Source organism: Mustelus asterias, chromosome 5, assembly GCF_964213995.1.
Source record: "Mustelus asterias chromosome 5, sMusAst1.hap1.1, whole genome shotgun sequence".
In the NCBI taxonomy this organism is placed as follows: Eukaryota; Metazoa; Chordata; class Chondrichthyes; order Carcharhiniformes; family Triakidae; genus Mustelus; species Mustelus asterias.
The window spans coordinates 91,157,794-91,183,068 of NC_135805.1; the positions used below are offsets into that span (position 1 = coordinate 91,157,794).

Here is a 25,275-nt window from a genome sequence, read left to right on the forward strand (position 1 = left end):
GAGTCTCAGGTGGAAAGGGAGGAGTCTCGGGCCAGGTGCAGCAGGGGTGTGTCCAGGCATACAACATGTAATTACAGTGGGTCACCACACCTAGCCAGTGACATCCACATCCCATGAATGAATTTTTAAAAATTGGGAATGAAGTAAAAACTGATTTTATTTTCTTCCACGAAATGGCATGTTTCAATGTGCTTTACACATTTCCACTTATTTATTTATTAGTGTCACAAGTAGGTTTGCATTAACAATGCAATGAAGTTACTGTGAAAATCCCCTAGTTGCCACATTTCAGAACCTGTTTGGGTATACTGAGGGAGAATTTAGCATCGCCAATGCACCTAACCAGCACGTTTTCCGCTTGTTGGAGGAAACCGAAGCACCTGGAGGAAATCCACGCAGACACAGGGAGAACATGCAAACTCCACACTGACAGTGACCCAACTGGGAATTGAACCCGGGTCCCTGGCGCTGTGAGGCAGCAGTGCTAACCACTGTGCCACCGTGTGTACTAATAAAACAAATTTCAAAGATCTTCCACATACATTTTCTAGCTACCACTGACAAGATACTATTCCATGAATACCCAAGGACCTCATTTATGTATAACAGATTTGTACAGGAACATGGGCAGTTACAGGTGATATAACTGGGAAATCTCAACTTAAGAAATGGCTGGGTGACAGTCCCATGTGTGGTGAACCATCGTTGGTTCCCACTGTGGGGTTGTTCTAATGTTGTTGTTGGGCTAGGGTGGGATTAATACACCTGTGGTTGTTACTGTTGTGGCACATCCCAGTCGGGCTCCGCCTCCTGGGAGAGGTATAAGACCCCCTGCTTGGGCGGGACCTCGTCAGTCTGGGATGGTGTACTTACGTTCTAGTAGTTCCATTGTTAGGCAATAAAAGCCTTCAGTTACCGAAGCCTCGTGTCTTGAGTTCAATTGATGTGCATCAATTTTATTGCCTAACACTGAGCTCTCGACGGAAAGGAGAGTATGGAACAAATCTTAAAGCCAGAGCGTCTGACGCTGGATCCACGTGCGGTGGGCGCCTCTAACACCTTCGACCACTGGCTGAAGTGTTTCGAGGACTACCTGGCAGCCTCCGCAGTGGTCATCACAGATGATGACAGACTCTGGGTCCTCCATGCGAGGGTAAGCGACACTGTCTACCTCGCGATCCGTGCGGCCACCACTTACCCGAGGGCCCTCGAGCTTTTAAAAAAGCGCCACACGAAACCTCCCAATGAGATCCACGCTCGTTACCTCCTCGCTACACGACGTCGGCAGTCGGGCGAAACCATGGAGGATTACGCCAATGAGCTCTTGCAGCTTGCCAGGGGCTGCGACTGCAAAGCTGTGTCGGCTGAGCAGTATATGTATGACCTCGCCCGAGATGCGTTTGTGGCAGGGGTAGGATCTTCGTACATCCGTCTCAAGCTGCTAGAAAAGGGGAATCTCAACCTGACCCAAGCTATGGAAATGGCTGAAATGCTTGAGGCGGCTTCGAAGAGCTTGGTCCTGTATCCGGAGGACCACGTGGAGACAACGTGGCAGGAGCAGTCGCAAATCCCTCCTCGCCCCACGGGCTCGAAGTGCAGTGTTATGGCGTGCTCCCATGTAGACCCGACGACGGCGGCAGCCCCATGCGGCCCGCGGTGCTACTTCTGCGGAATGGCCAAGCATCCACAACAAAAGTGTCCTGCTAAAGCGGTGGTCTGTAATCAATGCGGTAAAAAGGGGCACTACGCGAAGGTGTGCAGATCAAAGCCCAAGAACGGCAGTGCAGCCTGTGACCCTTCAGAACGGGGATCATCACCATCGACGTCGAAGTACCCACGGGGCTCGTCCACGTGCGAGTCCAGGACGACGCCATTGTGGTCGACGGAGTCGGAGGAGGATGACCACCGGGAGTCGCTGCGCTTGGCGCCCTCAACCATGTGCGATTCATGGGGGCGGCCATTTTGGTCGACGACGACCAGGAGCGACCAGCAGGGGTCCTCAGCATCGACCTCAGCTGCCTGCAGTGACGTTCAAGGGCCAACGGTGGCGTCGATCACCCTGAACCAGGCTAAGCACCACAGGCTTGACTGTTCAATGATGGACATAGAGGTAAATGGTCGTGCAGTTTATTGTCTGTTTGACAGCGGGAGCACTGAGAGCTTTATTCACCCTGACACTGTAAAGAGGTGTGGACTCCAGATTCAACCTGCCAAACAGACAATCTCTATGGCATCACGGTCCCGGTCTGTCCCTGTTCAAGGACGTTGTGTGGTAACTCTGAAAGTGCAGGGCACAATTTACGAGCGATTCAGGCTCCTTGTGTTGCCGTATCTTTGCGCACCAATTCTCCTCGGACTAAACTTTATGGTCCACATGAAGAGTGTGATCCTACAGTACGGTGGGCCACTCCCTTCGCTGACAGTAGGGGAACAGCTGCAGTCTCCAAATTGTCCAAAGCGCCCCGCATGCAATCTTTCTACATTAAAGATCACCACACCCTCTTTATTCAAGAATCTGGTACCAGGCTGCAAGCCCATCGCTACTAAAAGTAGGCGTTACAGCGCTGAAGATCGGATCTTCATCAGATCTGAGGTTCAGCGGCTCCTCAAAGAAGGGATCATACAGCCCAGTGTTAGTCCGTGGAGAGCACAGGTTGTGGTGGTTAAGAGCGGGAACAAACCCCGGATGGTCATTGATTACAGTCAGACCATTAATCGATATACGCAGCTGGATGCGTATCCTCTCCCGCGCATATCTGATATGGTCAATCAGATTGCGCAGTACCGGGTGTTCTCCACCATAGACCTTAAGTCCGCCTACCACCAACTCCCCATCCGCCCAGAGGACCGACACTACACGGCTTTTGAGGCGGATGGTCATCTGTATCAGTTTCTTAGGGTTCCATTTGGTGTCACCAATGGGGTCTCGGTCTTCCAGTGTGCTATGGACCGAATGGTGGACCAGAACGGGCTGCGGGCTACCTTCCCGTACCTGGATAATGTCACCATCTGCGGCCGTGATCAGCAGGACCATGACACAAATCTCCAGAACTTTTTACGCACTGCATCTCGCCTGAATTTGACCTACAACAGGGAGAAGTGTGTATTCCGTACGCGCCGGTTAGCCATCCTGGGATACGTAGTGGAAAACGGGATCATTGGCCCTGATCCCGACCGTATGCGCCCCCTTGCTGAACTTCCTTTGCCCGCTAGCACAAAAGCACTGAGGAGATGCCTAGGCTTCTTCTCCTATTATGCGCAGTGGGTCCCCAACTACGCGGACAAAGCCCGTCCGCTTATTAAGTCCACGACTTTTCCACTCACGCCAGAGGCCCAATTGGCCATCAAGGCATTGAAACACGACATTGCGAAAGCCACGATGCACGCGGTAGACGAATCCATCCCTTTTCAGGTGGAAAGCGATGCATCTGATTTCGCCCTGGCCGCCACGCTAAACCAGGCAGGCAGGCCCGTCGCGTTTTTTTCCCGCACCCTCCAAGGTCCCGAAATTCGGCATTCAGCGGTGGAAAAGGAGGCCCAGGCCATTGTGGAGGCCGTCAGACACTGGCGCCATTACCTGGCGGGGAAGCGGTTCACCCTGATCACGGACCAGCGGTCCGTGGCGTTCATGTTCAATAACATGCAGAGGGGCAAGATCAAGAATGACAAGATCTTGCGGTGGAGAATTGAGCTCTCCACCTATAACTACGATATTATGTATCGTCCAGGGAAACTCAATGAGCCCTCGGATGCCCTCTCGCGCGGAACATGCGCTACTATGCAGGAGGATCGCTTGAACGCCCTCCATAATGACCTGTGCCATCCTGGGGTCACTCGGCTCTACCACTTTATCAAAGCCCGCAACCTGCCTTACTCGGTGGAGGACGTCAGGTCAGTGACAAGGAGCTGTCGGATTTGCGCGGAATGCAAACCGCACTTTTACCGACCTGACCGGGCACATTTGGTCAAGGCCACTCGCCCCTTCGAGAGGCTGAGTGTGGATTTTAAGGGCCCCCTTCCCTCAACAGATCGGAACGTGTACTTTCTGAACATAATAGACGAGTACTCCCGGTTCCCGTTTGTTGTCCCCTGCGCGGACACGTCGACTGCCACGGTGATCAAGGCATTCCGTGATCTTTTTACCCTGTTCGGGTACCCCAGCTATATACATAGCGACAGGGGCTCGTCGTTCATGAGTAATGACTTGAGGCAATTCCTGCTCTCATACGGGATTGCCTCTAGTAGGAATCACGAGTTACAACCATAGGGGCAATGGACAGATGGAAAGAGATAATGCTACAGTCTGGAAGGCTGTCCTATTGGCGCTGAAGTCCAAAGGCCTTCCAGTCTCCCATTGGCAGGAGGTCCTCCCAAATGCGCTTCACTCCATTCGCTCCCTCCTGTGTACGGCAACCAATGCTACTCCCCACGAGAGGATGTTCTCATTCCCTCGGAAGTCGTCCTCGGGGATATCTTTACCAGCCTGGTTGACGTACCCAGGACCCGTCCTTCTGCGGCGACATGTAAGGGCCCGCAAGTCCGACCCCTTGGTCGAACAGGTCCACCTCCTCCACGCCAACCCTCAGTATGCCTTTGTGGCATATCCTGACGGGCGAGAGGACACAGTCTCGATCTGAGACCTGGCGCCCGCAGGGGACGTAGCAACTCCTGTCGCTCCCATACCCCCAGTGACGAATCCCTTATCCCTTATTTCTTACCCAGACGTGGCGCGGTCAGCACCGGGACCAGTGCTTAACAGTTATACTCCAATGTACAGCTTGCCTGAGACCCGGAGATCGGCGCCATCGCAGAATGTACCGGGATCCCCTGCACTACCGCTTCATCAGGGTCAACCGGCCTGTGAGTCCGCGAGAGGACAGCCGGACGCTGTTTTGGAGAGAACGCCACCGCAAGCACCTACTCCGGTGTCACCGCCGGTATTGAGGAGGTCACAACGACGGTGCGGTCCTCCAGACCGTCTGGACTTATAATCTGTTGACTTTCTTTTAGTCTGTTTTTGCACCCCGCCGGCCTTTGTTCTCAAAGGAGGGGTGAATGTGGTGAACCATCGTTGGTTCCCACTGTGGGGTTGTTCTAATGTTGTTGTTGGGCTAGGGTGTTCACACTGTGGGATTGTTCTAATGTTGTTGTTGGGCTAGGGTGGGATTAATACACCTGTGGTTGTTACTGTTGTGGCACATCCCAGTCGGGCTCCGCCTCCTGGGAGAGGTATAAGACCCCCTGCTCGGGCGGGACCTCGTCAGTCTGGGATGGTGTACTTACGTTCTAGTAGTTCCATTGTTAGGCAATAAAAGCCTTCAGTTACCGAAGCCTTGTGTCTTGAGTTCGATTGACGTGCATCAATGTGACTGTATACCACTGCAGTCTTGTAGGTTGTTGCTGATTTATTCATAATTACTGAACCAGGTAGCTGTTGTTTACAGTTCCGTGGCTTACTCAGGCAACTTAGAGGGCATGAAAAGAATTGTGAGGTGCTGGAGTCATATACCGGCCAGACTGGGTAAAGTTTTCAGGCTCTTTACGTAATGGATTTTAGGGAATCGATTCAGTTTTCAACTGTAAACTGGGAGTTATCAAAGTTATTTTTAACCAGTTTTATTGAATTTAATTTCAGAAAGTTGATAGGATTTGAGCTCTCAATGCCTATATTAGGGAGGGATGAAAAAATGATCCTTTCCTGCTCAGTTGATGAAAGAGTGTAGAGAGATCTGCAGATCATATTCTCCAAGATGTGAGGTTGTAATCCGGTCTAACAGTATTTTAAAACATTTTGTTGTAGTCCCATTAGTATACAAATATTGCAAAAGGAGCATTTCATACTTTGCATTAGGAAGCTGGAGAAAAATATTTCAGTCAATTAGGCTTGAGATTACAATGGCTACCAAAGTGAACCTCTCGATTTATTGAGTTACCTCTTTGCTCTGTTATGTTCCACAGGTTTGGAAAATATCATTTTCCTCCATTAGCCAATCTGAAAATCCCTATCCTTTGTACTCTTCAATAGCTCAAGAAATGTATTTGTTACCTTCACAAATGTTGTTACCTCGCCAACCTCCCAGGTTGGTCAACATCTTGTGGATGAAGAATTTGCAACTTGGGTGTAGTAACTTTTTAATAAATGTCCCTTAAATTTTACTAACATCGGGGTCACTATTGGGCCAATTGATGGCCACAAAGAACTTCCTCCTGCCGCTGCAGGTATTTTACTAGCGACAGAGGGAGGGAGGATGTCCATGCCATATGGTGATTTCATCAGATGTACCCAGGTACTCAGTGGAAGCCATGCTCCCTAACCTGTTTCCACCCTCCTCCCACCCAGCTCGTCTCTCGATCATGGCATCCCACTCCCTCGCCGGTGACTGACTCCAGTGAAACTGCTCTATTTACCTCCCCTATCTGGTCCATGCAGTTCCTTGTGGGCGACTAGCTAGAGGTCATTGCTCCAGGTGCCGATGATGCTGGACTGGAGAGCTGCTGGCCAACTGTTTGGTCAGAAGCCCTTAGAGGTGGGGAATTCTCCCAGATAGGGGTGGAAGCTACTACCTGAGCCACTTCCGTGCAGCCATAAAATCAGGTTGTGGCTTCCTGACCCTGTGGAGATGGGCTTGTCCCTGACTTTTCAGTCAGAGGGTTGGGAAAACTACTTCTGCGAAAAGTTCTCGCCAATGTTAATATAATATTTTTCTGGAATTCAGTTTTATATATATCCATTACATGCCATAATGTGTTACATTTAAAATATGAGAGCTAGAATTACATCAAAACTATAATTAATATCAGGAAAACGACAATATTGTAAGTACTGAATGGATAGCATTATGGAATTAAGTCACCAAAAACAAGGTGATTTAGTTTCCCTAATATTTAGACATTGCCAAAGGATGTCCCATCCCCATAGTGGCTACTAACCTCACTAGGCAAGCTTTACATGTTTATGCTATGCTTTTAAAATTGATTTTGTTCAGGAGACTATGACGGGGTTTCCAGTTGCTTCTAAATTTGTCCAATTACTTTTGGATTTACTGTACAGTCTTTGCCATGATAAGGTTCGATTGACAAAATATTCCAATGTGTTATTGATGGAGGATCAGCAGACCACCATTTCTTACAACAATTACACCTGTTGGAAATGAATCTTTCAAATGGAGCTTTTGTCTAAATCTCCCTCTATTGATTGCCTTCAGAAAAATAATTAAATGTTGGTCATAAAGCTAGTTGTATAAATGTTGCTGGTGGTTACAGGCAACAACACTGCGTTACTATACATAATTCTTTTTGATAACGAATATAAATCAGTGACACAGAGTGGCTTGATTCATGGGTCTACACTAAACTTGGAATAAAGCTCAGGGAGCACACCTGTCAGTTTGATAGATGCTGTTCAAACGTTTTGACAATGTTTGTGTTTTTCTTTAAATTGTTCAAGGGATGTGGGTTTTATTTGATAGGCCAACATTTTTTGCCCATCCCTAATTGCCTTTGAGCAGATGGTGATGAGCTACCTTCTTGAATCTTTGCAGTCCACGTGGTATACGTACACCCACAGTGTTGTTCGGGAGGGAGTTCCAGGATTTTGATTCCGTGACAGTGAAGGAACAGCAACATATTTCCAAGTCAGGAAGATGAGTGGTTTAGAGGGAAATTTCGAGGTGGTGGTGCACCCATATGACTGCTGCCCTTGTCCTTCTAGATGGATGTGATCATAGTTTTGGAAGGTGCTGTCTGAGGAGCCTTGCTGAGTTCCTATAGTTCATCTTGTAGATGGTTGGTATACATTACTGCCACTGTATGTTGGTGTTAGAGGCAGTGAATGTTTGTGGATGGAGTGCCAATTAAACATGCTGCTTTGTGCTGGATGGTGTCAAGCTTCTTGAATGTTTTTGGAGCTAAACTAATCTAGGCAGGTGGAGAGCATTCCAGAACACCCCTGACCTATGCAATGTAGATGATGGACAGGCTTTGGGGCATCAGGAGGTGAGTTACCCCCTGCAGAATTCCCAAGCTCTGGCCTGCTTTTATAACCACAGTATTGATATGGCCAGTCCAGTTAATTTTCTGGTCAATCGTAACTCCCCGGATATTGATAATGGAGCATATAGCGATGTTAATACAATTGAAGTCAAGGGGTGATGGTTAGATTCTCTCCTGTTGGAGATGGTCATTGCCTGGCATTTGTCTGGCGTGAATATTACTTGCCACTTGTCAGCCACAGTCTGGATATGATCCAGGCCTTGTTGCATTTGGATATGGACAAGTTGGTGCTTTGGTTTGGACTGCTTATTGACAAATGGAAAACAGATGACTCCATTCCTCTCCTTGGCAACTGTCTAAGGTGGAACCAAACTCTTTGCAAAATTGTTTCTTTTTACCTTTAGATGAACTTCCTATTATATATTTGCCCCATCACAAAGACTGCATATTTCCACCTCCATAATATTGTCCAACTCTCTGCCTCAGTTTATCTGTTGTTGAAACCCCCATCTATGGCTTTGCTACACCTGGATGGGATTATTCTAATGCGCTCCTGGATGGCATTCCATGTTCTTCCCTCCTATGCCCTAACATGCACCAAATTCCATTATTCCTTTGTCTCTTGACATTGATTGGCACCCAGTTAAGCATGGCCTACATTTGAAAACTCTCATCCTTGTTTTCAAATCCCTGCACGGTGTTAGCCCTCCCTTCTCTGTAATCTCCTTTAGCACGACATCCCCAATTTTTATTCTCTAATTTTTATCAGTCTGCCATTGATAACCATGATTTCGGCTCCCAAGGCTCTATGCACTGGAATTCTCTTCCTAAAGCTGTCTCTCTCTTTACCCCATTTGAGATGCTGATTAAAATTTACTTCCATCCAAGCTTTTGGTCATCTGCCCTAGTCTCACTTTGTGTCTCATGTTAAATCATGTTTGATAAAAGATAAAATTTGATAATTGATGAAAATCAAAGAAATGAACCAAATGTGAGAGAACATAAATTGCTATGACATTATTGTAAATCAGAAGAATGTGATCTTATTCAATGGAAATGCACTGGACAATTCTTGACAGTGCAAGGTGTTTAAACATTTTCTGCCCATTGGGATGATTTTCCAGAGAAACTACCAGTGATTAATTGCAATCTAGTTCTTAATATGTATGGACCCACAATTTTATTCAGAAGATGTGAGCACCTCTGGAAAAGCCAGCATTTATTTTGCATCTCTAACTGCCCCTGAGAAAGTGAGAACCGCCTTCTTGAACTGTTCCCACCCATGTGGTGAAGATACTCCCACCATGCTGTTGGGAGGCAGTTCGAGGATTTTGACCCAATGATGGTGAAGAAACAATGATACATTTCCATGTCAGGATGGTGTGTGACTTGGTGGGGAATCACAATTGGTGGTGTTCCTTGTATCTGAGGGCCCTGCCTCATAAAAGCAAAACACTGTAGATGCTGGAAATCTGAAATGAAAACAAAAGCTCCTGGATAATCTCAGCAAGTCAGGCAGCATCTGTAGAGTGAAACAGAGTTAACAGTCTAGATTTCTGTCTGCGTGTTGAGTGTACGGATTCAGGAGAATTCCCGACTCTGCGAACCCAACTTTTACAAATATCTGACTGAACGTTGGATTTTGTTCTGGATGGTAGGGTATTCTGTGAGTCAGGCCAGGTGACCCCAGAATGAGCATGAGAAGGGTGGTGTGTGGATGCAGGTTGGAAAGCCTGCCTCAGTGATCTGGCATTGTGTTGAAGTTTAATAAAAAAGCAGAAAAAACATAAAAGAGCCCTCCAACTCTCACCCCACTCATTTCCTCACCCCTCTCAACCCCCCCGCAAACTCATGTTGCACCTTTCATACCAACACACCCACTATCCATCATGAGCAGACCTCAGGACCTATGTAGACTCTATAACCACTTGGAGCATTTAATCGAGCTATGAAATGGTAGGCACCTTTTTGTGTTAATGGACTGTTGTAAAATCAGTTATACAGCATTAATTCAGTAATGGAAACCCCAAGACCTATGTCAGCAGACAGAATGAAATATTAAGCAATCAGCAGCTGCCTCTTCTCTTCTCATGGGTGATTTTGATGTGAGCAGTTTTAATGAGCTCCACAGTTCCAATGAGTTTATGCAGTTTTCATGCACATTCATGGCTACTTTTAGAGATCCCAAAGGCACAAAACTTCTCCCAAAGGTGCCCAGGGACCATATCCAAAGAGGTACCTGACCTCTTCAAAAGGGTATCCTGGCTATCCAAATGAATCCACAAAGCTCAAACCTGTTCCTGCCAGGTTTAATCTCCACTGCTCACACCAAAATCACCCACGAGAAGAGGCAGCTGCTGATTTTTATGGGCAGCTATTTCTGTGAAATGCTGATTTGTGAATCCCAACCTGGGCCCATTCCCACCCCTGCAAAAATGATAGGTGCCATGTTTGGGGAAAGGACCTAAAGATTTGGGCCTTTTCTGCCATTTTTACCATGATGGAGAGTCTCTTCTTCATGGCAAAAAACAACACCAATTTTTTGTGTTTATGACTTTGCATCGGAACTGAAAGAAAAGATAGAAATGTTAAAATGTTAAGTGGGGAGGGGGGGGGATGATAGGTGGGCAGGGGGTAGGAAGAACAAAGTAGAAGATCTATGATAGGATGGAGGGTAAGAAAGCTTACAGCAGATTTCAAGATGCAACAGCCAAAGAATGTGATCATGGATATAGTAAAAAAACAAAGGTTGTGTCCAAATGAGGCATGAGCTACATAAAAAGTCACCTGAATGTGACATAAGGGGTAAAGAAAGAAACAAGACAAGACCACCCCAGAAAAAAAAAAGAAAACACATCAAAAAAGTTGGGGGACGAGGTTATGATTTAAAATTGTTGAACTCAGCATTGAGTCCAGAAGACAGTTGGGTGCAGAGTCGAAAGATAAGGTGCTGCTCTTCGAGCTTCCATTGGGTTTCACTGGAACACTGGGTGGCATAGACAGAAATGTCAGCATGGGAACAAGGTGGAGAATTAAAGTGACAAGCAACCAGAATCTCGGGGTTGAGCTTGGGGACTGAACAAAGATGGTGCGGGGCCTTCTTCTTGAACTGATCTGGACTTTGTGGTGAAGGTAGTCTCATAGCATTATCATTAGAGTGGCTCAGGATTTTGATTGAGTGACAATGAAGGTCTGATTATAAATGTCTCAAGTGGATGGTATTTGACTTGAGTCTTGATGCCCACAATTGCTGTGCCTCATGAAGTGCTGAGGCTTGCTTAACAGCCAACGCAGAGTAAATGTTATAGTGGTTTTTTTACTAAAAGCTAATGCATGAGCTTAAGCTGCATCATGTGCTAGACTCATTAAGATAAGAAAAATGTATACATTAGGAGTATTAGTAGTATTATAGTGCATAGCACTCCAGACGTGCTAAGAGAGATCCCTCATACCATCTTATTAGGTCTTTGTTAATGATTTTCAGACAGAGCCCAAGATGTATCTTTCCATCTAATTTAGTACTTTGTTTCTATTGGTGCTGAACTTTATGTTGCGCAGCATTTTTAGCAACAACCGGAGATATAAGCTAAACTTCTTAAATTTCAATGTACAGCAATTCATGCAAAAAAGGGATGCTTCATTTAGCTCTGACCAATCAATTCACTTATTTCTCCTGCATGAAAGAACATGAGTTACATTTACCATTACTTTCATTGTAAACAAAAAGGAGGTCCACTCCATCAATTTGCATCGGATCTGGGATCAGGAACAAGAATGTGCAAGTAATTGCCAATTGGCCTTGAAGTTGGTATTGCATATTGCTTTTAAGCCAATTTTTACAGTCGTGTTCTTTCAAGGGTCAGAGAAAATGTATGGATGAGTGCAAGAGCACCAAGTTTACACATTGCAGCCTTGACTACTTAACACATTCAGCCCATGGCCTGATGAATTATATAATGTGGCCCTTCTGCATCTCAGGATTTTGGTGAAGTATACAGACTGGAATATACGGTGAATTATGTGAAGTATGAGCACATTTACTTTGGAAACCTTTTTGCAATCCAGCAAACCATTTTCTCCCCCAAAGGTGGAAAAGCATTAGCCCTCTACAACTTGCAGTGGTGGCACCAATAACTTGGTTGGATCAACAACAACTAACCAGTTCCCATGTGTAATTCTAACCAGTTGATTTTGGCAGGTTTGTTGACATCAAGTGGTTGGGGTGTAAAAGTCAAAAATGTACATATTTGTAAATCATTGTGAACTGAATACTTCTATACGTAAAATAGGTCTCATAAACTGGTTCCTTACACTGCTGCAAAATGTAGTTTAATGAGGTATCAGCACCATCTAGTGATCAGAAAAAAGTCCCTATTAATAAAATACACTTTTCAAGTCAAAAGAAAAGCAACCTGGTGGTTCAAGAATTTTTGTCAGAACTTTGACCTTGTATGTATCCTGAACACTTTCAAATTTTTCTGTTAATGATATCCAATTTTATTTTTATACAGTTGTCATGCCCAGTGAAGGTATGGCATATTCATAGTTTTACATGTGGAAGGAGCTTGTATGGAAGTTTCTGGAGCTGGTTTTATTTGTTTAAAATGGACACTGATAAACTGCTAAGATGGCTGTCAAGGGAATCAGGTGATCTTTACTTATTCAACACCAACTATCAAACTCCCAGGAAGTTCTGAATTGAATGACCCTGGTTCAGACACCCTTCAGGAATGGGCATATCCAGACAGCATACCTCTGTGGAATTCACACCTGACATTTTTGAAATTGATAAAGTCAGCTATCCATGAGTTAAGTGTGAAGGATCGCCATCTATCTCCCATTGTATATCAATGGCCTTTTAGCTTTAAGCCCTTCTGGGAGGACAATGGCTGTTGGACACAGGAGCAAAGCTGGCTTCTGCTAGGAAATCCTGTACTACCTCAAGACCTAGAAGAAATCTAGGCAGATGAATACAGACAAAACAACAGGTGCAGAGAAAGCCTGTGCCCATTTTGTCTTTAAGTCATCAAGCAGCCAAAATACCTAACATATTCCAGTTTCAAAATTCATCTTAGAACCAACCTCCTTGATTAAAAAAAAATCACTCAGGGCATCGCTGACTAGGCCCATCACTAGCTGCCCTTGAGAAGGTGGTGGGGAACTGTCTTCTTACACCGCTGCATTTCATTTGGTGTAGGTACACCTGAAGTAGCCTAGCAAGCCACTCAGTTGTTCAACTGCTACAAATGGAACAAAAATGAAGGAAACAGACAACCTGGCATTGACCTGGGCACTCCATTGTGTTGTGTGGCACCACCACTGTGCTAAATGGGATGCACTTTGAACAGATTTAGCAACTCGAAACTGGCATCCACGAGCTGCTATAGTCCATCAGCAGTAGCAGCAGAATTGTACTCCAGCACAACCTGTAATCTCATGGCCCAGCATATCCCCCACTCTACCATTACCATCAAGCCAGCAGATCAACCCTGGTTCAATGAAAATTGCAGGAGGGCATGCCAGGAGCAATACAGACATACCTAAAACTAAGATGTCAACATGGTGAAACTACAAAACAGGACTACTTGCATGTCAAGCAGCATAAGCAGCAAGTAATAGACAGAGCTAAGCAATCCCACACCAAAGAATCAGACCTAATCTCTGCAGTCCTGCCACATCAAGTTGTGAATGTCGGTGAAGGACAATTAAACAACTCATGGGAGAAGAAGACTCCACAAATTTCCCCATCCTCAATGATGGAGCAGCCCAACACAGTAGTGCAAAAGATAAGGCTGAAGTATTGAAACAATCTTCAGCCAGAAGTGTCAAGTGGATGATCCATCTAGGCTTCCTTCCCTGACAATATCCAGCAATATTATTGAAGACTTGTGCTCCAGAACTTGCTGTGCTCCTAGCCAGGCTGTCCCAGTACAGCTATAACACTGACATCTACCCAGCAATATAGAATGTTACCAAGGTCCTGTTCACACGGAACAGGAGAAATCCAACCAGCCAATTACGGCACCATCAGCCTCGATCATTAGTAAAATGATGGAAAGGGTCATTCACAGTGCTACCAGGCTGCACTTACATAGCAGTAACCTACTCGTGAATGCTCAGTTTAGGTTCTGCCAGGGTCACGCAGCTCCTGACCTCATTACAGCCTTGGTTCAAAGATGGATAAAAGAGCTGAAAGCCAGTGGTGAGATGAGAATGATTGCTCTTGACATCAAGGCAGCATTTTACCAAATATGGCGTCAAGGAGCCCTAGCAAAACCTGAAGCCAATGGAAATTGGGGGGAGTTGCAGTCATACTCGTGGTTGGAGGCCAATCATCTCAGCTGCAAGATATCTCTGCAGTAGTTTCTCAAGGTAGTGTCTAAGGCCCAACCATCTTCAACTGCTTCATCAATGACCTTCCTTTCATCATAAGGTTAGAATGAGGGATGTTTGCTGATGACACTACAATGTTCAGTATCATTCGCAACTCCCCAGATACTAAAGCAACCCATGTCCAAATGCAGCAAGATTTGAACAATATAGTCTGCTGCAATCGATAGCTTTGCCTAAATTTTCAGTTCTCGCCTACTGTGGGAATTGCCATGGGCAAGGTGGTAAATTTGGTGGACCAGCTAAAGGGTTGGTGATTTCTGGTGGGAATTTCTGGTCCTGTTGGGGTGGTGGGCAGGGAGGGGGGTGATGTGGAAAACCCCACCCTTTGTAACTAATATTTGTAACATTGTTTTAGAATTCTTGAGGTTTGATTTGTATTTAATAAGTTGAGATCATGGTTGTTGGGATTTTTCACTAAATGGACTTCCTGGGATTTTTTTCAACACCTCCTATCGAATAGTTTGCTTTGCAGTGTGCATCTGTGAATCAATTCCAATTTATTTGCATTATTCTTCCATGTCCATGGTATCGAAGGAAGAAATGATAAACACTTTAGTGAACAAATAACTTCTGAATGAAAACCAAACTGTGTGCTAAATTAATTTCAAACAGCCAAAGAAACAAAGATGTTTGCCCTTCTCCCGATTACATGGCCTGGCCACATGAATACTTGGAAAGACTGTGCAAAGATAATTTGGAAGCTGCTCTGTGCATCTCTTCGAAAGGACATTCAGGCGATGTTCCAAATGCACCACCGTAAGTAAAAATACCAGTACTTGTCGAAGAGTAGAGTAATAAGTTTAATTTTAATATCCAGGAAAACGTCTGCTTGGAAATAAGATTTCTCAATTTAGAAAATCCTGTAAATATCTTGCATGATCTCCAGAAAGCAGATAGGCATATCGAGCAGTCGAATTACTGTATAAACTAAATTGAAGGAGATGAACTAAACTGAACAGTATTGGAAATGAAAAGAATGATTGGTCTAACTAGACTATCACAACCACCAGGCCTTGTGCTTCACATTATGTTCACTTTTCACCCCACCCAAAATTCATGTAGTCTCTTGGGAGATTTGGAAAACCAGCTAAACACCCAGGGGAACTGGGGTGGGAGAAAAACTGGAGAAAAACTTCCAGACCCCTTTAAGATCACAGTACAGGAGATTACAGTTTTTAAAATGGCACATGGGCGTCACTCTCAAGGCCAACATTTGTTGCCCATCCCTAATTGCCCTTGGACTGAGTGGCTTGCTAGGCCATTTCAGAGGACAGTTGAGAATCAACCACATTGCTATGGGTCTGGAATCAGATTTTAAAAATTTGTTTTACTCCATCCTTAAAGTTACGAAGCCAATGTTCAGAGTGGACCGGGCAGACCCAAATCCATTCTTTGCTTGCTCCAAAAACCAAATTCAAATTCCAATTGAATCCAATTCATGGTCTCCACAAGAGAGACAAACAAGACCCAAGCTGGTAAGGTGAGGCATTGCACCCCATATTGGGCTTGATCTGTTACTTGATCTTAATCAAAAGGCCGAGAAGCGATCTAGAGTTACATATAGGCCAGACCGGGTAAAGATGGCAAATTTCCTTCCCTAAAGGATATCAGTGATCCAGGCGTGCTTATCATTACTAAGACTAGCTTTCAATTCTAGATTATTAATTGAATTTAAATTCCACCAGCTGCTGTGGTGGGTTTTGAACCCGTGTTCCAGAGCATTAATTTGGGCCTCCAGTGACATTACCACTATATCGCCATTTCCCCTGGCGATAAGTCTGACCCTATTAATGGTATTCAGAACCTAATTTTTATATGGGCTGCTTTCTTTGGCTGCAATATTATGCTTACCCAATCAAGTGCCAATAAAGAATGTGCAGCATTTAATAGGTATTGTCCAGTAATAATAAAGGCTTGCTGCTCACTGGAAACTCAGGATTCATGTGAATGAAGACACAAACCATTCAGCTCATATCAAAACTATCCAGAGTGAAGGAAGTGAGCTTACAGACAGCAGATCAAAGTATTATCAGCACAGAAACAATACAATTGGCCAGACAGATCCATGCTGATTTTTATTACCCCCATCGGACTGCTCCCACCTTTCTTCATTTATACCTACCAACATATCCTTCCTTGCTTTACTCCCTCCCTCAAAATGCAATAATCCTATTCACTAATCATAATCCTAATCATGCTAGTGAGTTCCATACTTTCACTGCTCTCTGAGTAAATAAGTTTCTGCTGAACTTCCTATTGGATTTATTAGTCATTTTCTTATACCTGTGGCCCCTCATACTGATCTCCAAAGTGCAAACATAGATTCACAAAATTTGTTTATTGTTGTTATACTTGTCATCAGTTTGCAAACTAATTATTGCTGTGCAAAATCTTGCTGAACTATATTATAATTGGATCCATGAAAAAAACAGCACATAAAGGTTGTTAGGCTGACCTGCCAAAAACGATTCTGTCTCTTCAGCATTTCCTCAGGGCAATGCACATTTCAGAAGAAATAAAATGCTGGCTATACTTGCAGAATTTTGCTGTATACTAAACAAAAAGTCAGGAATAAATATTTACAGTATTTTAATTATATTTAACTATGCAGGTGGTAGGTCTTAACTAGTATTCACTTGTACCCTTATAAACCGGAATAGATTGAAACTGTGATTGTTGGATAAATAAATGTTTATAAAAATATGTAAAGATTGGCTCCCATTCTATCCTTCACTCTCTGGATTTCTAGAAGGTGGTGGTGGTGGCAGTGGCATAGTGGTACTGTCACTGGACGAGTAGTCCAGACACCCAGGGTAAGGCTCTGGGAACCTGGGTTTAAATCGCACCAATACAGATGGGGAAATTTGAATTCAATAAAAATCTGGAATTAAATGTCTAATAATCGACAAAACCAATGTCGATTGTTGCAAAATCTCATCTGGTACTAATGTCCTTTAGGGAACAAAATCTGTGCTCCTTACCTGGTCTGGCTTACATGTGACTCCAAACCTAAGGCAATGCCGCTGACTTTAAATGCCCTCTGAACTGGCTTAGCAATCCTTTCAGTTTAAGGCCAATTAGGGGCGTGCAACAAACATTGGCCCACTTCCCATGAATGAAAAAAAAATTTAATTCTGAAAATTCATAATAAACAAGTATAGCCAAACTACGCAAACTCCATACAAGCTACAGCAGACACACTATTGAAGGTGAAGAGAGGAGTTAAAAACATTTGCTTTCTAAATCTATTTACATTCCTCCCAGTTACCTGCATTGTCCGAGAGTGGATGGCAGCATGCTGTTTGGTGCTAATGGGTCAACATCACCATTGCGATGCAGTCCTCAAAAAATTACTGACTACCAAGCAGGATATGATCGAAAAACATATTTTTGTGAGGACAAATAAATAATTATCCACAAACAAAATGTTACCATGAAACTGTTGGCTGAATTGAAATAAAGTATTTTCTCTTTCTAGTTTGTATCAGTTTTTTTCTCTGCTCCTGAATGAATGGATGCATTGCCAGGATACAGTTTTATGAGCACCAGTCACTGATGAACTGAGACAGTGAGCATCAACAGATAATTCAACTGGGTGAGGGAGGGCAGAGATAGAAAGGTTGGCATCACAGCCAGCCCAAATTCATCTTGAACAGTGATCAGGTGCTGAATGTTATGTGTCCTGGCAAGCATGTGTCACACACAGTGGTGGGGGGGGGCATGTAAAATAGGGGGATGTCCATCCCACCAGCTTCCCACTTACCCACACGCTTTCCGCCATAATTTATTTGTAAGTTTATTAATTTATTAGTCACAAGTAGGCTTACATTAACACAGCAATGAAGTTACTGTGAAAATCCCGTAGTCGCCACACTCCGGCGCCTGTTCGGGTACACTGAGGGAGAATTTAGCATGGCCAATGCACCTAACCAGCACGTCTTTCGGACTGTGGGAGGAAACTGGAGCACCCAGAGGAAGCCCACATAGACACGGGGAGAACGTGCAGGCTCCGCACAGACAGTGACCCAAGCCGGGAATCGAACCCTGGTGCCCGGCGCTGTGAGGCAGCAGTGCTAATCACTGTGTCACCCTGCCGCCCTTGAGTGGGAGGGGGAGGGGGTGGTTGTCAAAATTGGCACCCTGCGCAGCATATTGAAATGAATAGTCAACAGTCAATCAGGCTTGTTATCAAGCCAATTGACCCTGATAATATGCTGCCCATGCAATAAAATGTTTCATGTGGGCCAGGTGGGAGCACGATGTCTTTTTTTGGGGGAGTTTTCTTTGCCAGTCATGAGACAGCCCCCCTTAGGTTACCACCCCTTCTTACTTTTAATGTATCCCCTCTCCCCACCCCACTCTCCAAACTACTCGACCCTCTATGGTCAAGACCCCGGGCTTACCGTCTCCAGGGATCCATGGTTCTTGATCTTCTGCTGAAGTCCTGGTAGCTGCCAATGCTGGGACTGATTGAGCTGCTGGGACTGATTGAGCTGCTGGCCAATCAGATTGGCTGGCACCTTCAGAGGGCAGGACTTCGCCCCAATGAGGGGTAGACATCTCAGTTGGCCCCCTCTTAAGCCACCTGCAGTGTTCTGGGTTGGCGAGGAACATGTGAGCTCCACGCCCATGTTGTTTCCAAGAGAGGCGGCCTCCTGCCCCCTTTGTATTATTCAGCCCCAGATGTGGAAGTCTGATTGATTTCCCCTCCCTTACTCCATTGACATTGGTCAATAATAGCAGCCTTACAGCTACCCTATGTGAGATACGTTAAATTAGCACAGCTTTTTCCTTCTCAGTGTCTTAACAGTTAAGTTGCTGAGAGATCCATATAAAAAGCATTTCCCAAGATATATTGTACAAAATATATGCAAATACATTTTCAGTGTTCTAAAATCCACTGGGCCAAATGTCTGGTCGGCACTACCAGTGACACAGAAATATAATGGGCAAAGATTAGACAATTGAACAGAGATCACAGCACCAGGGACCCAGGTTCGATTCCCGGCTTGGGTCACTGGCTGTGTGGAGCCTGCACGTTCTCTCCATGTCTGCGTGGGTTTCCTCCGGGTGCTCCGGTTTCCTCCCACAGTCTGAAAGATGTGCTGGTTAGGTGCATTGGCCATGCTAAATTTTCCCTCAGTGTACCCGAACAGGCACCGGCAGTGTACCCGAACAGGCACCGGAGTTGACGATAGGGGATTTTCACAGTAACTTCATTGCAGTGTTAATGTAAGCCTACTTGTGACATTAATAAATAAACTTTAAAACTTATCACATTGTTCTCTGTCAAAGTTTGCCTAACTCCACTTCCAAAACATCATCTGCCTTCATCATTACCTCAACCTATTAGCTGTTTTTCTTCATGTCACCTCGGAACTTGATCACTCCAGTGTTCTCTTGGTCAACCTCCCATCCTTTACCCTCCATGAGCTTTAACTCATCCTAAACTCTGTGCCTGTACCTTATCCTGCATCAAGTGTCATTCACCCTATCCTGTCATCCTTGTTGTCTTGCATTGGCCCTCAGCCTCAATAATGCATAAAAATTAAAATTCTCATCTGTTTAATTCACTACTTGGCCATGTCCATCAATGTAATTTCCTCCAGCCTCCAGCACCAAAACTCTCCATTCCTCTGATTCCAGCCTTTTGTGCAGCTCCATTCTATTTGCCCCACCATTAGCCGTTGTGCCTTCAGTTGCCCAGATCCTACCTTCTGAAATTCTTCTTTTAAGCCCTGTCTCTCTCTCTCTCCCAAGCTTTTTCTTAAAAGCCGCTTCTTTGATAAAGTTTCACAATTTTTTTCACGTTTTCTTGATACTGGTTAAGACTGCCATGATAATCTGACATTATTTATAATTCTACAATAACCTAAAGGATGGAAAAAGGATTTTGAGGCTCTTAGTGGACTTGAAAATGACCTTACTGTACTAAGGCTGGAATTTTCTGGCTGTTTATGCCAGCAGGATATTGTGACCTTGCCGATGGTGCACCCCTGCTGCGAGTTTCCCGGTGACGTGGGGTGGAGCCAGTGACAACGGCAGGACCAGAAGATCCCACCGGCCAACAGCACACCGCCTCCCGATGCAGGAAAGACTGCAGAGAATCCGCCCTATATTTATCAGATTTGCATCCCTCCACCTGGGGAGACAATGGACTGCACCCAGTGTGTGGGTCACTTCTCTATTACCTGTTGTGGCTACAGAGACCGATTAATGAGTGGCGATCCCTTCCACAGCTGGCACATAGATCAATAGCATTGGCCTGAGGTCAACAGATGTTTTTTTCCTTTCCCCAGAGCTGTCTTTTCTGCCATCTGGTCATTTATTTTTGTCCTCTGCTTTATCCGCACCCTGCTGACTGCTGGTTCCCCAACACTCAGGTCAGTAACAAGATCTTTCCATGCATCGACTCTGACCCCAGGTCAACTTGAAGTCTTAGAATCAGTGCAGAAGGAGGCTATTTGGCCCATTGAGCCTGCACCGACAACAATCCCACCCAGGCCTTATCCCTGCAACTTCACACATTAACCCGCTAGTCCCTCTGACACTAAGGGGCAATTTTAACTTGGCTGGTTGGCCAAGGTGCAATTTTAACTTGGTCAATCAACCTAACCCGCACATCTTTAGAGTGTGGGAGGAAACTGGAGCACCCAGAGGAAACCCACACTGACACGTGGAGAATGTACAAACTCTACACAGACAGTAATCCAAGACCGGAATTGAACCCGGGTCCCTGGCACTGTGAGGCACCCTCGTATCACAGATGTGGGTGACTTTTGGTCTCATGTTGATAGCAAGCTCACTTTGGAGCATGTGTTGGGCATGCGGCTGTCATCGATTTGTCTCACATGACCCAGCTAATGGAATCGCTGTTGAGTCGAGGGCAAACATGTTGGGGATTCGTAGACGCTGGTGCACTTCCATTTGGTGTACTTGCATATTCTGCCTTGCCATGAGATGCTTAATATCCCTCTGCATGGATTGGGACAAGCTGTTCTCTGGCAAGGATATGAATGGTAAGTGGGAGGCCTTCAAAGGAGAAATTTTGAGAATGCAGAGTTTGTATGTTCCTGTCAGGATTAAAGGCAAAGTGAATAAGAATAAGGAACCTTGGTTCTCGAGGGATATTGGAACTCTGATAAAGAAGAAGAGAGAGATGTATGGCATGTATAGGCAACAGGGAGCAAATAAGATGCTTGAGGAGTATAAAAAGTGCAAGAAACTACTTAAGAAAGAAATCAGGAGGGCTAAAAGAAGACATGAGGTTGCTTTGGCAGACAAGGTGAAGGATAATCCTAAGAGCTTCTACAGGTATATTAAGAGCAAAAGGATAGTAAGGGATAAAATTGGTCCTCTTGAAGATCAGAGTGGTCGGCTATGTATGGAACCAAAAGAAATGGGGGAGATATTAAATGGGTTTTTTGCATCCATATTTACTAAGGAAACTGGCATGGAGTCAATGGAAATAAGGCAAACAAGTAGGGAGGTCATGGAACCTATACAGATTAAAGGGGAGGAGGTGCTTGCTGTCTTGAGGCAAATCAGAGTAGATAAATCCCCAGGACCGGACAGGGTATTCCCTCGGACCTTGAAGGAGACTAGTGTTGAAATTGCAGGGGCCCTGGCAGATATATTTAAAATGTCGGTATCCACAGGTGAGTTGCTGGATGATTGGAGGATAGCTCATGTTGTTCCATTGTTTAAAAAAGGCTCAAAAAGTAATGCGGGAAATTATAGGCCGGTAAGTTTGACATCAGCAGTAGGTAAATTATTGGAAGGAGTATTAAGAGATAGGATCTACAAATATTTGGATAGACAGGGACTTATTAGGGAGAGTCAACATGGCTTTGTGCGTGGTAGGTCATGTTTAACTAATCTATTAGAGTTTTTCGAGGAGGTTACCAGGAAAGTGGATGAAGGGAAGGCAGTGGATGTTGTCTACATGGACTTCAGTAAGGCCCTTGACAAGGTCCCGCATGGGAGGTTAGTCAGGAAGGTTCAGTCGCTAGGTATATATGGAGAGGTAGTAAATTGGATTAGACATTGGCTCAATGGAAGAAGCCAGAGAGTGGTAGTGGAGGATTGCTTCTCTGAGTGGAGGCGTGTGACTAGTGGTGTGCCACAGGGATCAGTGCTGGGTCCATTGTTGTTTGTCATCTATATCAATGATCTGGATGATAATGTGGTAAATTGGATCAGCAAGTTTGCTGATGATACAAAGATTGGAGGTGTAGTGGACAGTGAGGAAGGTTTTCAAAGCTTGCAGAGGGATTTGGACCAGCTAAAAAAATGGGCTAAAAAATGGCAGATGGAGTTTAATGCAGACAAGTGTGAGGTATTGCACTTTCGAAGGACAAACCAAGGTAGAATATACAAGGTAAATGCTAGGACACTAAAGAGTGCAGTAGAACAGAGGGATCTGGGAATACAGATACATAATTCCCTAAAAGTGGCGTCACAGGTAGATAGGGTCATAAAGAGTGCTTTTGGTACATTGGCCTTTATAAATCAAAGTATTGAGTCTAGGAGTTGGAATGTTATGGTGAGGTTGTATAAGACATTGGTGAGGCTGAATTTAGAGTATTGTGTGCAGTTTTGGTCACCTAATTACAGGAAGGATATTAATAAGGTTGAAAGAGTGCAGAGAAGGTTTACAAGGATGTTGCCGGGACTTGAGAAACTGAGTTACAGAGAAAGGTTGAATAGGTTAGGACTTTATTCCCTGGAGCGTAGAAGAATGAGGGGAGACTTGATAGAGGTGTATAAAATTATGATGGGTATAGATAGAGTGAATGCAAGCAGGCTTTTTCCACTGAGGCTAGGGGAGAAAATAACTAGAGGACATGGGTTAAGGATGAGGGGGGTAAAGTTTAAAGGGAATATTAGGTGGGGCTTCTTCACACAGAGAGTGGTGGGAGTTTGGAATGAGCTGCCAGATGAGGTGGTGAATGCGGGCTCACTTTTAACATTTAAGAAAAACTTGGACAGGTACATGGATGAGAGGGGTGTGGAGGGATATGGTCCAGGTGCAGGTCAGTGGGACTAGGCACAAAAATGGTTCGGCGCAGGCAAGAAGGGCCAAAAGGCCTGTTTCTGTGCTGTAATGTTCTATGGTTCTATGGCAGAGGTGGAAGCTGTTCAGCCGTTTTCCTTGGCTTGTGTAAGTTGTACATGCCTCACTACTGGAAAGGAGACTAGGAATACATGTCTGGTACGTACAGAACATAATCACATGTAAGCATAGAGATAACTTAATCTGTATGACAATAACAATCTTGCATCAATGTTCCATTTCCTGCTTACAGCATTTCATTTTATCATCAGTTTTTTGTGTGAATTGTCACCATTTAAAATTCTCTTGACAATGTTTATAATGGAAATGGTGAACACGCTGTATTTTACCCTGTCAGCAGTGGTGGCTGTGTGAGTCCTTGGGTTTTGCTTCTCAGCTTCCTAGCTCATACATTAGAGAACTCTAATGCCCAAAATAATCAACTTTTCTGCTTACTAAATTGCTTAATGTTTTATTATTGTAAAAACAAGTTTAATTATGGAAACAAAATTACCTCCTCCCATATAATTCTGATTCACGTAAAATTAGAGTTGATCCTAACTCTCTGCATGCAACGCTATAGAAGATTAATTAGCTTTACATTAAAATATTTCCAATAGAGCAGAATTATTGTTCTCTCTTTTACCTGCACCATAGTCTTGCCCATTACACCAGTATTACTGAACTTCTGTTGTACTTACTATAGATGGTGCTGTTGTACCTCAAAATGTCCATCCTCTGCTATGTCTTGTCACAAAGTGCAACATATTTTATTGTTTAAATGGTTTTAAAATTTAATGGCCTGGATTTTAATGACTGCAGCGTTTGCTCCTCTGAAACTGACAGCAACATTTGGAGTCTGCACCTGCACAATTAAATGTGGAAATCTAAAAGCCAGTGTGTTGTTGAGATCCCTCCAGAATGCAAGCAGGTCAAAATTATTTGAATTGAAGAGAACTTCCACTCTTAGGGCCAAATTCCCACTACCAAAGTGGGTAAAATTTCCTGACGCACTGGGTTTGCCTCAGTAGAAAGGCCCCAAATGACACGCCGGGATGGGGAAGGGGGTGGGGGGGTGGGAGGGGGGGAGGCGGGGGGGGGGGGAGGTGAAGGTGGTAGGTGGTGATGTATAGGACAAAGTCGAGCCCGGCTCAGCTCGGGGGGCAGAGTGTAGGTGGCTGAGTGCTGAGGTGGGCCAGTTAGAAGGCTAGCCTCAATTCTCTAGAACTTTGTCTCAGTTCAATTAAAGGCTGTTAGCTCCACTAAAGTTTTAAAGTTTATTTATTAATGTCACAAGTAGGCTTATATTAACACTGCAATGAATTTACTGTGAAAATCCCTTACTCACCACGCTCCAGCACCTGATCATGTACAGTGAGGGATATTTAGCATGGCCATTGCACCTAACCACCATGTCTTTTTGACTGTGGGAGGAAACTGAAGCACACGGAGGAAACCCACGCAGACACGGGGAGAACATGCAGACTCCGCACAGACATTGGCCCAAGCCGGGAATCGAACCCAGGTGCCTAGCGCTGTGAGTCAGCAATGCTAACCACTGTGCCATTGTGCCACCCAAACCCTCACCCTTCATTCCCCACCCACTACCCCCCATAAACTCTCATACTCTCCATGACAACTCATGGCTTACCACCCACCCCAGGGGCTCCTAATAGCTCCAGTGCCAATCTAGGGGGGGTTGTGGAGTTAGAGGAGGCAGGGAAGGGAAAGGCCATAGAGGGATTTTAAAACAAAAATGAGAATTATAAAATCAGGATATTAGTTGACTGGGAGCAAATGTAGGTCAGGAACCACAGAGGTGATAGGGAACCAGG

The 25,275-nt window shown here is 44.9% G+C and overlaps 1 protein-coding gene across 1 annotated transcript in view; it reads left to right on the forward strand.

Annotated features, from left to right (window-relative positions):
- cimip2c (ciliary microtubule inner protein 2C) overlaps window positions 1-15,145 on the forward strand; it is a 32,996-nt gene extending 17,851 nt beyond the window's left edge. Inside the window, exon 4 of the mRNA XM_078213570.1 lies at window positions 14,998-15,145. Within this exon, the coding sequence (XP_078069696.1) occupies window positions 14,998-15,145 (148 nt within the window). The remainder of the gene's footprint in view (window positions 1-14,997) is intronic.
- Window positions 15,146-25,275: the final 10,130 nt, after the last annotated feature.